At 31.9% G+C, this 13,532-nt stretch overlaps 1 protein-coding gene across 1 annotated transcript; it reads right to left on the bottom strand.

Annotated features, from left to right (window-relative positions):
- Nucleotides 1-2,485: 2,485 nt before the first annotated feature.
- Nucleotides 2,486-13,272, bottom strand: LOC134231784 (uncharacterized). The gene is made up of 7 exons (XM_062713748.1): nt 13,151-13,272; nt 8,883-8,955; nt 5,497-5,751; nt 5,306-5,401; nt 4,552-4,584; nt 3,490-3,513; nt 2,486-2,815 (listed from the first exon to the last, which is right to left on the bottom strand). The coding sequence occupies exons 2-7, from the start codon at nt 8,953-8,955 to the stop codon at nt 2,721-2,723; spliced, it is 576 nt and encodes a 191-aa protein (XP_062569732.1). The 5' UTR covers nt 13,151-13,272; the 3' UTR covers nt 2,486-2,720.
- Nucleotides 13,273-13,532: the final 260 nt, after the last annotated feature.

Raw genomic sequence — 13,532 nt, 5'->3', positions numbered from 1 at the left:
CTATACTCGTACATTTCACACAATATACATGTAATCCAATGCTCATTCATTAAATATCTTTTTCTTATACTTGACATTTATTTTGTAAGAATTGGTCTCGTTGTATAATTTCCTTTGTTAAGGTTTTATTTTTGTTCATTTCTTAACTCGTTAACTCAGCTTTCACCGGGTAAGCAACTCTGAAGCTCCTATGTCTTTCCTTGACGTTCCAAATTTTTAAAAATTTTGTTCAGAATCGATGAATAAGGAGACATTGAGTTTGTGGGTTGTCATTTAAGGTAGGACAAAACACTCGTGGATTCTATTTTAATCCATTTCTTAAAAAGTACCGGAGGAAAAAAAGAAAAATATTACTATATTGACAACAATGAATGATTCCTGAAAGAAAAATAAGTTTTTGGCGTATGTGCGTTATATTTTGTGAAAAAAATCAGAGAATCGTATATATTGGTCACTTGGGAGCTTACATTTTTGAATGTGTTCACGCTATCTAAGTGCAATAAACAAGCATGTAACAGTCTGTTATAAAATGCAGTTCAACTTTTGTTCCATAAAATGTAGAGGGTGATATTTGGAAACATATGTAAGGAGTCTCAATTTTTTATGTACTACAAAGGTCAAGGTCATATCAAGAGGTCAAAGGTCAAATATTGTGACGTCATCTACTGAATTTTTAAGTTTTTTTGCCATAGAATTTTTTTAATCGCCAAAATATTTGAAACCACCTGTTCAATTTTTCTTATTTTTGCACATTTTATTCTAGGACCCATTTGAATCATTCTCTTGATTTTTTTGTAAAAATTGAATTATACATTTTCTCTTAAGAAAACTTAAACTGTCGGATATTTACACGTGAATTTTTAGTTTCTGACACAATGTATGTTCTATTTTACTTAATATTGTACCAAAATTTTTCAGTATCAATGTGACTTACTGATTTAAAGTAACGAAAAGGTTATCTTTATAAAATGTATTGCACAAATTTGCGATAGATTCATAGAAAATTCTAAAATAAGTTGAATGTCTGATTTCACATTCTTCTTACAGGGGTCAGATAGGCCATATTTCAGACTATGTGGGCAAAAAATGTGTGGTTGAATTTCTTTCATATCATATAAAGAGAGAGTTTGTATCCAAGAACAAAATATCAAAGTTTCAGAAAATTTGAATTTGAGGAAAAATTTGACCTATCTATTTGGTCTTACCTTAAACTGGAATATCAATTGCAAGATTAACACATTTTGCATCAAATTAGTGGTATATTTTCTTGAGATCTAATTAAGTTTATTAATATTTTCATATTTTTATTTAATTTCCGTTTTCACTTACTCTTAACAGATTTACACAGATTATATTTCAATGTTTTGATTGCTGATTTCAATGCATTGTAAGTCACACAATACAATATGTTTGCTAAACTCAGGTTCAAGGATATTGCAATAAAAGAGTAAATGAGTTGTAATTTATCCGGAACTGACAGAATTAATTTTCTTAGAAAGTGAGATTTAATTTGACATAATGACATAACGTAGGACATCTTCCTTTTTACCCGGTGCCACTTCTATTTAGTTATGTCATTCTTTAGTCAAAACTGGCTTCTTGGGAGATAAAATTAATTAAATGAAAGTTTACTAGTTTATAAAAAAAAACATGTAAAAATATTTTTGAAATTCCCTCATTTTTAGATTTTTTATAAGAAATAATTAAAAAGAAATCTGAAATAGAATTGTTGTATATCTCCAATAGAGAGAAAAATGGAACGAAAATAGTAAAATAAAAAAAAGGAAATAATTCATAAATAATACCCTTTCATTTGTTCACTCTGTTCAAGTTTATAACACATGTATCCGATGCTGATCTTTTCTTCATATTTCATTCACATGCTTCAGCAGTGTTTTTACTATGTGAAATAATGAATACTACGATATCTATTAGATTCAGACACATTCAACAATCCGTATTGTAATTCCCCTAGAAATATCTTTCTATATTATATTTTTTACTCCGACGAAAGAAATGATTTATTAAATTGGTATAACAGTTTCACTGTTGACCGGCCTGCCAATCCGACATATTAAGTGTTACACCGCAACAATACTGGTGGTAATGTCACACATTAGTATTGATCAGGCTACTCAAAGAAGTGAAAACGACAATACACTTTCTTAAGAAAAAAAGCAAGAACTTAAAAAAAAGCATTACATTTTTATGCATGTACGACTTAAATTATACTATAGATATTCATGAAATACTATAAAAATGATTTTTAAATATTGCACCTGAATTAAATTGATTTACTTTAATCATTACCATTAATAAAACAGTTTTATTGTCTTTAAGGTTTACTTCATATTACCGTAACATTAGACATTCATTACAGATTCCGTAATACAAGTTAAAGGTATGAATTGACCATTGATTATATAAATACAATGTTAAATCGCATATAAAATCAAATGCAAACTAGAAAACATAATGACGACAGATGATAGAAGTTTGGTTTCTACTGAGAATTAGATATAAACTAGAGATGCTGACAACATAATGACGATAGTTGATAGAAGTTTGGTTTCTACTGAGAATCAAATATAAACTAGAGCAGCTGACAACATAATGACGACAGTTGATAGAAGTTTGGTTTCTACTGAGAATCAAATATAAACTAGAGAAGCTGACAACATAATGACGATAGTTGATAGAAGTTTGGTTTCTACTGAGAATCAAACATAAACTAGAGAGAGTAACAACATAATGACGATAGTTGATAGAAGTTTGGTTTCTACTGAGACAGCTCCTCCCCTACCGTCACTGCCAGCTGTAAAGAAAACAAAAACAGTCATAAAGAACTTTATTCGGTAATAACCAATATTTGCCCCCCAAATCAAACTTTGATGGAGATATATCTAATTAAGTTCTTAAACAGGGGAGTATATTCTGATTTCAAAGCACTGAATATTTTCATAAGTAATGACGCCATATTTACGTAATGACGTCACAAACATGACGTAAATTTAAGTTTTTATGAATTTTACAGAAAAATGTACATATTTCGTCGATATTTTGAGTAAAAGTCACCGAGCGCATGTGTGTTCAGGATCTATATTTTGATATAATGTGTAGAATGATAATAGCAATAAAATATGTCAATATTGTTCCTGAACAAACTTGCGAGGATACAATTTAAAGCTAAAATTTTTGAAATTTTGTCCATTTTATCCTCTTTCAGAAAAAGGATATAAAATCGGACTAGTTTGTGGCGTCATAAAAACGAAAATTGTGAATAAACTGCTTTCAGATTATGATATTTTCTGTTAATTTATATTTCTCATACAATTCATTGAATTCAGCACATTTCAAGAAGTTTTCAAAATTTGACTTTTGAAATTGACAAAATGGATTTCTGTTGATCATTTTAATAAAAATTAATGATAACACTGAATATATTAAAAAAAAATAAAATAATATCTAAATTTAGGAAAAAATGCTTACTTAGAGTGGTCACTGTTGTTGATTCTACAAAGGATACAAGTATTAGAATGTAAATAAAATTGTTCATATAAAGTTTAAGTAAGCAGCCACCACCGGAATTTAAAAAAATAAGATTGTTTCTTTTTAAAATGCAGAATGGAATCAATATTTAACAAGACAGTTGTGTTTTTTCTACATTCAATTATTTTGATATACAGTTTAATTGTACGTAATTCTTGTAATTGTTTCCGTAAAGATGCCTTTCACGCTTAGGTGTATTAATTTTAATTTTTTCGTCTGGAGCATAACCGGTAATTCAAAAGATATGTGGAGGTCAGTCGGGTTCGATCGCCGCTGGCCAGATTGCTCTTTCGGTAGAGCACCTGACCGTACTTTCGCGAATCCAGGAATTCCTTTAGGGCGGGGGGGGGGGGGCGCAGTAGAAGGCAGAGGGTCAGGTGGCTGTACTGAAGTCCCCAGTGGGTCTAAGGCAAGGTTTTTTTTTGGCGTCCAGGGGCAAAGCCCCCTAAAGCTGACAAGTTTTTTTTTAACAAATAAGAAATGTTTCTTCCTTGATTTTAGGATAATGGACATATTGATTTTATATACACAAATTTCAAATAGGGGTGTGGGGTGGGAATGCACGCTTTACATTTGGTGTCATGTCATGCACTGGAACTGACAGATGAGAGGCCTGCCAAAGATAATCCTGGGTTGGGGTGTTTTGGGGCCAAAGACCACTAAAGAGGGAGGAATGTGGTGGTAAGTCGGGTTCGATCGCCTCTGGCCAGATAGCTCATTCGGCAGAGCACCAGGGGACCGGGTTCGAAACCCGCTCTGGTTCGCTTTCTTCTCTCCAGTTACAGTTTATGACTTTTTAAAAAATGTATTACATAAGATTAGTTTTCTTTCCTCTAATGATACACAATGCAATCAACCAACATCTTATGAAGATATACATTTTCACAGAGAATTGCTTAAAATTTTAGATTTATTTTATCTTTAAGGCATACAATAATATAATTATGTGAATGTTTTAACGTTTAAAAAGAAAACAGTGTTAAAGAATTACTCAAGTTTTACCTGCTGTTTTACGTGGTTTTGTGATGGAAGGATCTGTAAGAAATTACGTACAATACTTAAATAGAGAACTAAATATAATTTTTCATTACAATATGAAAAAAATCAGACTTCTTAGATCTGCACCGTATACACTCTGTGTATGTGTAATGAAAAGTGTATACGGCACGGATCTAAAAATCCTGATTTAAAGTAGATTGTGCTTAATAACCTTATAAAATAACTTTTTAACTAAATTAATGTCTTCTTGTAAAATCAAACCAATATCATTCTGAATTGAATTTTTACAACAACAATCTTAAAACTGGCTGAACTTAGTAAATATTCATTAATTTAAGGAATCACTTTCCCACTATCGTTGATGTCCCTGGCATACTATACTAACTAGACAGTGATTCTTTATATTTCCATTTCATAGTGAAATAAAATTGTAGATTTAGACTTTAAAAATGTAGACATAGACATAAATTACACAAGGACTTCCATGCCAATTTCAATAGTCCTCGCTCACTGACGTCAAACACATAGGCAGCAGCACGAGATTTACATGCATACTTGGACTCCTTAGCGTCAGACACAGAGACAGATGCGCATGAGGTTTGCATGTATAGTAGGCCTCCTTAGCTCCTGACCTATCGACGTGCCTAATTTTCATTCCGGCAGAATTATCAAGAAATAAACTCCGACAACTTTCAAAGAGTTATCACAAAGAAAAAAAAATAGAAATGGAAATATTTCAGCATAATTTTATACTTACCTATGACTGTAATATTTTGAGAATCAGTATTCTCAAGACCTTTAGTGGTATACTTTACTTTACACGCGTATGTACCAGTATCTTCTAATGTAAGGTCTAATGAGACAAAAAAAGTTTGTTGCATTAAGAATTTATTTTAGATTTTTAGATGCACTTATTAAGAGAAAGGGAACAAAAGCATCGCAATGTACCTGGAACTTGAAGTTCGAAGTAAGTCGTATTCTGTACAGTAATTGCCCCGCACGTGTAGTTCATATTTAGCCATATTTTTTGACCGTTGTAACAATAGTCAGTATTCCCAACTTTCCAATAGGCATCCACGTTTGTTATATTTTCATCAGGTGGTAATTCCACGTCACATATTCCTCGAAATGTGTCACCAATTTGATAGGGTCCATGGTGAGGAAATTGGAAACCAACACGTATATTGATCTGAGAGATCACATCTAAGAATAAAACAAAATCAATCTTTTTGGTTCACAGAAAACAATCTATTTAAAACTTGATATGCGCAACATCTGACGATCGTTCGTCTGATGCAAAAATTTATTTATTACTGCGCTCATAAACCCTTTTAATTTGAAATATGCATTATGTTTTACACAATGATTGAAAGGTTGAATGATTGCTTGACAATAATGATTTCATCCACTGTTTTAAATTTTTTTTTTATCTCTTTATAGAGATTAAAGATAACTTTATAATGTTAAAGATATTTGTTAAAGAAATCAATTGTTTAGTAACTGTAGTAGCATACTTTACTTAAAGATACCAATTACATTGCTTTTTCAGAAGATGGTTTTATCGAAAGAAACAAAATAAGTGGTATAAATCACGCAGATCTTCAATTTTCACTCATGTATTGGCTTGAAAACTGAAATAGTTAAAATGAAGGAAAAATTTACTTATTCAATTTCAATTAACCCATTTAAGTCTGTTGCAACACACATTTTCATTGATAAAAATAAGTTTAAATTGCAAAATCTAGATCTGTTGTTGCCAAAGGCACAAAAAATAATGTCAAAAACATTGCAATCCTCTTGACTTTACTTGAGGCAACGAAATAATTTCCTTTAAAGAAATTCAAGTAATGTTGTCTATGAAAAATATACTAGTGGAAAAAAGAAACTGCATAACAATTTTAGTAAGTTTTTTTCTATATTTATCGCTTATTTTAGTTAAAGGTAAACAATCGATAAAGGTGATGTTTTTTAACAAAATCGGTTAGAACCCGACTCTGATGCACGGGCTTTTCATGGTTAGTGAGCACAAGTTGTTTATTGACGTGTTCGTTTACACAAGTTTAAGTGGCCAAAATGTTTGGAGAAAGAACTGTTTAATGTTTTTTTTTGGATTCTATTCGATACGAAAAACGCTTTAGTTTTGATCAAATTTACCCTTTTGTCATGCCACGATTCAGCAAAAAGCAACGTAATATTCCTATTGGATTGCTTCAAGCTGGAATGGCAAAAATTATTGTTGCAAGACACTTTGGAGTTCATAAGAACACCAACCAATCATTATGAAAAGGTTTTCAACAATCATGGAACACTCGGGATCGACCACGTTCTGTGCGTCCTAGCGTAACGTCGCGTTGACAGGAGAACCACATTAGACTCATGCACCTGAGAAATCGGTTCCAGACAGTAAGTTTGACTGCTCGAAGGATTCCTGGATTTAGACCAATCAGTCCAAGAACTGTGCGCAATCGTCTGCGCGAGCACATCAGACCAAGACGTCTAGCTGTTCGCCTAATACTGCTTTTACGTCAACGTATCGCTAGACTAGCGTGGTGCAGACAACAGCTGTAACGTTGAATTTAGGCCTGGCCTTATCCAACATCTGTAACAACACCCCCCATGCATATCTGAAAACTTTGGTGTCATCAATGAGGCGCCGTTGTCAAGATTGCGTATGCACATTGGGGACACGGTTACCAGTCAAGTTTGTGTTGTGCAAAATTGACAGTTCGGTGGCGTTAACGTGTGGGGTATGAAATGCCGTTTTGAATGCATTTGTTCATTGTTATTTTCATTATCTATTCATGCATAAAATAATGCACAGTTTCTTTTCTCCGCTAGTATATATCAACATAACAAATTATCGAATATTTTATAGCAATTTGATTCATTATAACTATTTTATTGAAACCCTAATAACGAATAAAATTCTTAAATTATTTGTTATGAGGGTAAGAAATATGCACGCTAATTATTCACGCCTACATTTTTCAACATTTTAATTCAATGTAAATGTCGATTTGGCCATGAAATCTTTGGTTAATACAAAGAATAGTTCAATGGAAAATAATGAATTATATTAATACCAGCACTTAATTGTAAATTACCCATAACCCAGCTCTTGAAAAAAGAGGGTAGACGATATTTTGCTCATAAATCGGACTTTCATGCAACACCATGTTTTAATATAGTCATGCATATGATTTAATGTTCCTTATATCTTTTCTTATGTTTTAGTCAAATAAATAAAACATAAATATATTAATAATATATACTGTTTCAGTTGTTTATCGCTTTGAAATTGGAGGAAAGTGCACAATTTTTGTCAATAAGTTTGAATACCATTGTCTTTCCAGTGTTCATAAATTGACTTTGTTTGACGTTAACGTCAATGAATTATGAAATGCCGTTATGAATGCATTTGTTCATTGTTATTTTCATTTCTTTGATTTGATAAAAAAATGCACAAGTTTTCCTCAGTTTTAGTATATATCTTTGTTTTTCCCAAAATAACAAATTATAAGAATATTTCATATAATTTGATTCATTATAAAAAATATTGAAATTCATAATAATAAAATTCTTGAAATTATTTGTTATGAGGGTATGCGGGAGAAACAATACTACCGTTCGCAGTTCTTTGTTTACATGAATTCTAACATTTGTTATTACACATTAAATTTCCTTGAATTTTTCAACATTTTAATTCAATGTAAATATCGATTTGGCCATGAAATCTTTGGTTACAAAGCTCTTATCTATGCGGTCACCTGACAAAAACTACATTTTCTGTTGGTGAAATTAAACATCATGCTGAAAATTTGTGACACGACGTTTTAATTGGCCATGAAACAAGAAAGTTATTGAATATTTATAATGGTGTATCTTGATTTATTTGGACGAAGGGAGGGACTCATGCTTTGCACTCGTCACCGTCCTTCGTCCAAATAAATCAGGATACACCATAATAAAGGTACACAAACTATTACTAAAAAATGGGGGCTTCACATTTTAGTGTCTTTGGCGTGGACAACGATACGCTTATTTATGAATTCCGCTAAGAAATAATTTAGAAATATAATACAGAGCACCCAGACACATATAGCGCTATTTCATGATTACGCCAACAACTCTATACTCAGTAATGACACTAATGCTCCTTGTCATGCTCGGGGGGAAATAATGGAAAATCCATCATAAATTCAGTGTAAATGTGTATCTTCTTGTAGACTTTACAAATACTGAATTCACGTAAAAAAGCGTTTTTTGTCATTATCCAATAAGAAATGATCGCATTGAATGTCATATTGATGTTATTAATTTAAATTTATACTTACATTTATTCATACTATGAGCCAAAAATACAAAAACAGCGATAGCTTGCAGAAAGGCAAACGTTTCCATGACCATCTACAAAGAAAGTTTTAATTTAAGCATAAGTTAACAAGCAGGAAATACGAAACCGAGGTCATGATTCATGGCAGGATGCTATTTGCCATAATTTCTTGTAAAAAAACTTATAAAAGTGCAAAAGTACAATAGCTTTACCCCCTTCCCCGCAATTACGATTTTAACGCATATGCCTATTTCTAACGCAAAATCACGCATTACCGTTCTAATTTTTCACGCACTTTAAAAGTTCATTAATCTTTAATTTGTTATTACACATTAAATTTCCTTGAATCTATTTTAATTGAAAATCTATAAAATAAGTTAAGTTATGTTTGTAAATTAAAATATAAACGTCAGATTATTATTTACTCTAAGCTTTAGAGAAACGTGTACCACGTTAAAAGGTGCTTGCGGGGAAATGGTAAATTTCTATTTCTATGACATAGACATTAAGTGTATGTTGCATAACAGTTTAGTAAGTTGTAAAGAGTTAAATGTTTTTCATAATGGAGTGTACATTTTGCCACAAGAATGTAAAATATGCAGTACGTTTTGATTGGCCATGAAACAAGAAAGTTAAAATTGAATATTTATAAAAGGTGAAATTCACAATTCATTTTGAAAGGGAGGGACCATGCTTTGCATATCGTAATTACTTAGCGTCCTTCGTCCAAATAAATTAGGATACACCATAAGTATAAAGGTACACAAACTATTACTAAAAAATGGGGGCTATTTCACATTTTAAATTTTATCTAAAATGGCGTGGACAAAGAGCGATTTCGCTTATTTATGAATTACGCTAAGAAATAAAAAAAAATATAATACAGAGCACCTTTCTTCACATATATATATATTTCATGATAAAACCAACAAGCAATAGGTAAAGATTTTCAATGACACTAATGCATTTTCATGCTATATAATGGAAAATCCATCATAAATTCAGTGTAAATGTGTATCTTCTTGTAACTTTACAAGTACTCTCTTCACGTAAAAAAGCGTTTTTTGTCATTATCCAATAAGAAATGCATCGCATTGAATGTCATTTTGATGTTATTGATTTTCAATATATAATCAATTACATTTATTCCATACCCTGGGGCCATAAAATTCACAATTTTGGAAGTGGTACTTTTGCTCATCATAACTATTTGCTTAGTTAGTTTATTTAATACCCAGAAGCAGAAAGAAGATTTTCAAAGAATTAATGCATTTTCACTTAAGATCAATAGAGCCCCACCCTAACACCAGAACCCATGACCATCTACAAAGAAATTTTAATTTACTTTTGCATAATTAACAATTTGCTTAGGAAATACGAAAGCAGAGGTCATGATTTTCAAAGAAGGATGCTATTTGCCACGATTTCTTGTAAAAAAACTTATAAAAGTGCAAAAGTACAATAGCTTTAACCATCTTCCCCGCAGTTACGTATTTTAACGCATATGCCATTTCCTATTTCTAACGCAAAATCACGCATTTACCGTTTCCACGCAATCACGCATTTTCACGAACTTTAAAAAGTTCATTTAATCTTTAATTTAATGCCGCTTTCCTTCTATCTTATACTTGCAAAAATCTCATAAAATAAGAAAAGTTGTGTTTGTATTAAAATATAACGTCAGAATATTATTTACACTAAACTTTAGAGAAATGTGTACCACGCTAAAAGGTGCTTGCGGGGAAATGGTAAATTTCTATTTCTATGACATGAACATTAAGTGTATGTTGCATAACAGTTTAGTAAGTTGTAAAGAGTTAATTGTTTTTTTTAATGGAGTGTACATTTTGCCACAAGAATGTAAAATATGCAGTAGAATCTTGTAAACATTTTCTTTCCTGAAATAAAAAATCCAATAATTTTTTCTTGTCTTCCTTTTGGGGAAAATTGTTTTCGGTCATAGTTGATTTTTAAGCGCCCAGATCGATAGATCGTGGCCGCAACTTGTTTTCGTCCTGTCTGTCTGTTTGTTTATCTGTTTTCAACTTTCACATTCGCCATAACTTTTGAACCATGAGAGATATAGACTTCATATTTAGTATGCTTACACCAAAAATTGAGCTCTTCCAAATGACACGAAGATTAATGACCGTGTAAAACAGATTTTTCGAACTATTCTCATAGCTTTTGAACCAAAAAAGATAGAGACTTTTTTATTTGATATGCTTACTACAATAATTAAACTCCTTAAAATGACACGAAGGTTAATGATTTTGTGACCTTGACTTTGACCTATATGCTAAAATTTTTTTTCAAACCTTCGCCATAACATTGAAGAATTAAAGATGCTGACTTCAATGCACTGAATATTTTCATACGTAATGACGTCATAAGTACAAAATGACGTCACAAACATGACGTAAATTTGTTTTTTATGAATTCTACAGAAAAATGTACATATTTTGTCTATATTTTGAGTAAAAGTCACCGAGCGCATGTGTGTTCAGGCTCAATATTTTGATGAAATGTGTAGAATGATAATATCAATGAAATATGTAAATATTGTTCCTAAACAAACTTGCACTCTATAAATTATAAAGCTAAAACTGTTGAAATTTTGTCTATTTTGTCCTCTTTCTAAATTTCTCAAATCTAGACTGTGCAGTGGAAGTCCCGGTAGGCTAATTGATTCTTGGTATTTTAACCAAGTTATTTTGTAACGTGAAGCGGACGCCCATCCAAGGGTTAAACAGGCTCGCCGTTGCTTAATTTGCCTGAAATAAAGGGAATTTACTGCAAAACTAGAAAAACTTCCTAGCGGAAAGTAAAAGTTTCCTATATACTGTCCGCTACACTTCCCCCCGCTCAGGGAAGCTTCGACCCGAAACTTAGCATGATTTCTCTCTGAGTGTCTGGGTCTCTACAGTTACAGCGCAACCAATGATATTCATTAGCCTTGAAGCTTTCTGAAGCAGATCGGAACCTGACTTCAGATACGGCAACCCCTGCCGTCCACGAAGTCTGTATGGACACTAAGTCCTAGCTCTAAGAATTCTGAAGCAGGACACCATACACCAGAGTCACCACGCTGCCACCAGTTTTGTAACGTGAAGCGGTCACCCATCCAAGGGTTTAACAGGCTCGCTGTTTGTATATACCTGTGTAATTTGCCTCTACCGCATCATTAGGAAAGCTAGCTTCCCTAGCAAGGCAGTATAAGTTTCCTATATACTGACCGCTATAATTTTATTATTGTCATTGTAATTGATGATTAGAATTATTAACTATAAAATCAAATATTATTAGGCCTATTGCAGTATTGTGTGGAAAATTATTTACAGCTGATTTACATCACACGACTGAAATTTGATATTACATTTTCCTGACCATCGAACGCCTTAATTTTTAAATTCATAGTATAATAACAATTATTATACTTGGGATAAAAATTACATTACCGAAACAAGTTTGTGCAGATCGTGTTTCAAACCATGATTTTGGAAAGCCAAATTTCTTTTATGAACAATGTGTATTTGTAAAATATATGCCGAATATATGTTTCTGACTTTCAACTAGTGTGGATAAAGTACTTGTATGTTGATTTCCCTTTAGTAGAGAGGTAGGGGCCCATATTTTTTGAGATGTAAAACAATATGATCTTTTTCAGAAAAAATAGAAGAAAAATAAATGAGACCAATAAACATTTTTTCTAAATTTTATTTCAGAATTGAATGATGAGGCCAAACATATGGCTTTCAAGCACCTAATTGACTTCGATGTAAACAAACTTGAACGCCTTGCTGGATGGTCATGTATTTTTTGTATCGAAATGTTAAGTAACAGTAGTACTACAAGAGGTGAAAGTGAAACATCTGAAAAGTTTGTTTTGAATGAACGAAGCCAAACTAAAGGTAAGTAATTTTGGTAAGAATATATAGCAGAATGTAATACTGTTGCGCAACCTACAGTTTCGTACGAATGAGACATTAAATACCAGTCTATTTATCTGCAAAGATGATGATTTGACAACGAGGAGAAAAATCTGATATTCATACACGGTACCATTACTAAACAATTAAAACGCAGAAATTACGATATATTTCGATTTTTCTTGCTTACCAAATGGATTTGTAAATATTCTTGACCATGCATACATGTAACTCAACGTTATCATGGTAGTATCGCTTCATTCATTTTTCAACTAATGTTACATGTATAGACTAGTACATCTTTTACTCATCATAATGTCAAAAAAATATAAATACATACATTTTTATTGATTATTCGGATCTCAAAAGTCTTTCCATGAAATGTAAATTAATAGTTCTCAGAGGGCAGCCAAAATTTCAAACACTGAAGCACCTGACTGTACAGAAACTACGAGGAGACGTTCACGTCAAAATTACGCCCTTGTGACATTATTGTAGACATTAACATTACATAAAACTTACCATGTTTATTAATACGCGTGTTTTTGCTGTGAAACCCTTCTAGATCTGTGTAATGATTGTGAGTTTTTAAACAAAATAATATGTTTTTATTCATAAGATTTTAATCCATGATTCATTACCATCTTCATGATCTCTTGCGTGAAAAGTATTCCCAAAGTAGTATGTAGATATGTGAAATATGAAAGCCCTATTTCTTATCA

This window comes from Saccostrea cucullata, unplaced genomic scaffold (assembly GCF_032062105.1).
Source record: "Saccostrea cucullata isolate Sc308-1 unplaced genomic scaffold, CSIRO_AGI_Scuc_v1 ctg6940, whole genome shotgun sequence".
In the NCBI taxonomy this organism is placed as follows: Eukaryota; Metazoa; Mollusca; class Bivalvia; order Ostreida; family Ostreidae; genus Saccostrea; species Saccostrea cuccullata.
The sequence above is the reverse complement of the archived record's forward strand: the minus strand, read 5'-3'. Positions and strand labels throughout refer to the sequence as shown.

Excerpts from the sequence above, each read along its gene's own strand:
- LOC134231784 (XM_062713748.1), bottom strand. The coding sequence starts at position 8,955 with ATGGTCATGGAAACGTTTGCCTTTCTGCAAGCTATCGCTGTTTTTGTA. Across the intron at positions 5,752-8,882 it reads GGCTCATAGTATGAATAAAT|ATGTGATCTCTCAGATCAAT; the intron begins GTAAGTATAAAT and ends TTTTATTCTTAG. Across the intron at positions 5,402-5,496 it reads CTTCGAACTTCAAGTTCCAG|ACCTTACATTAGAAGATACT; the intron begins GTACATTGCGAT and ends TTGTCTCATTAG.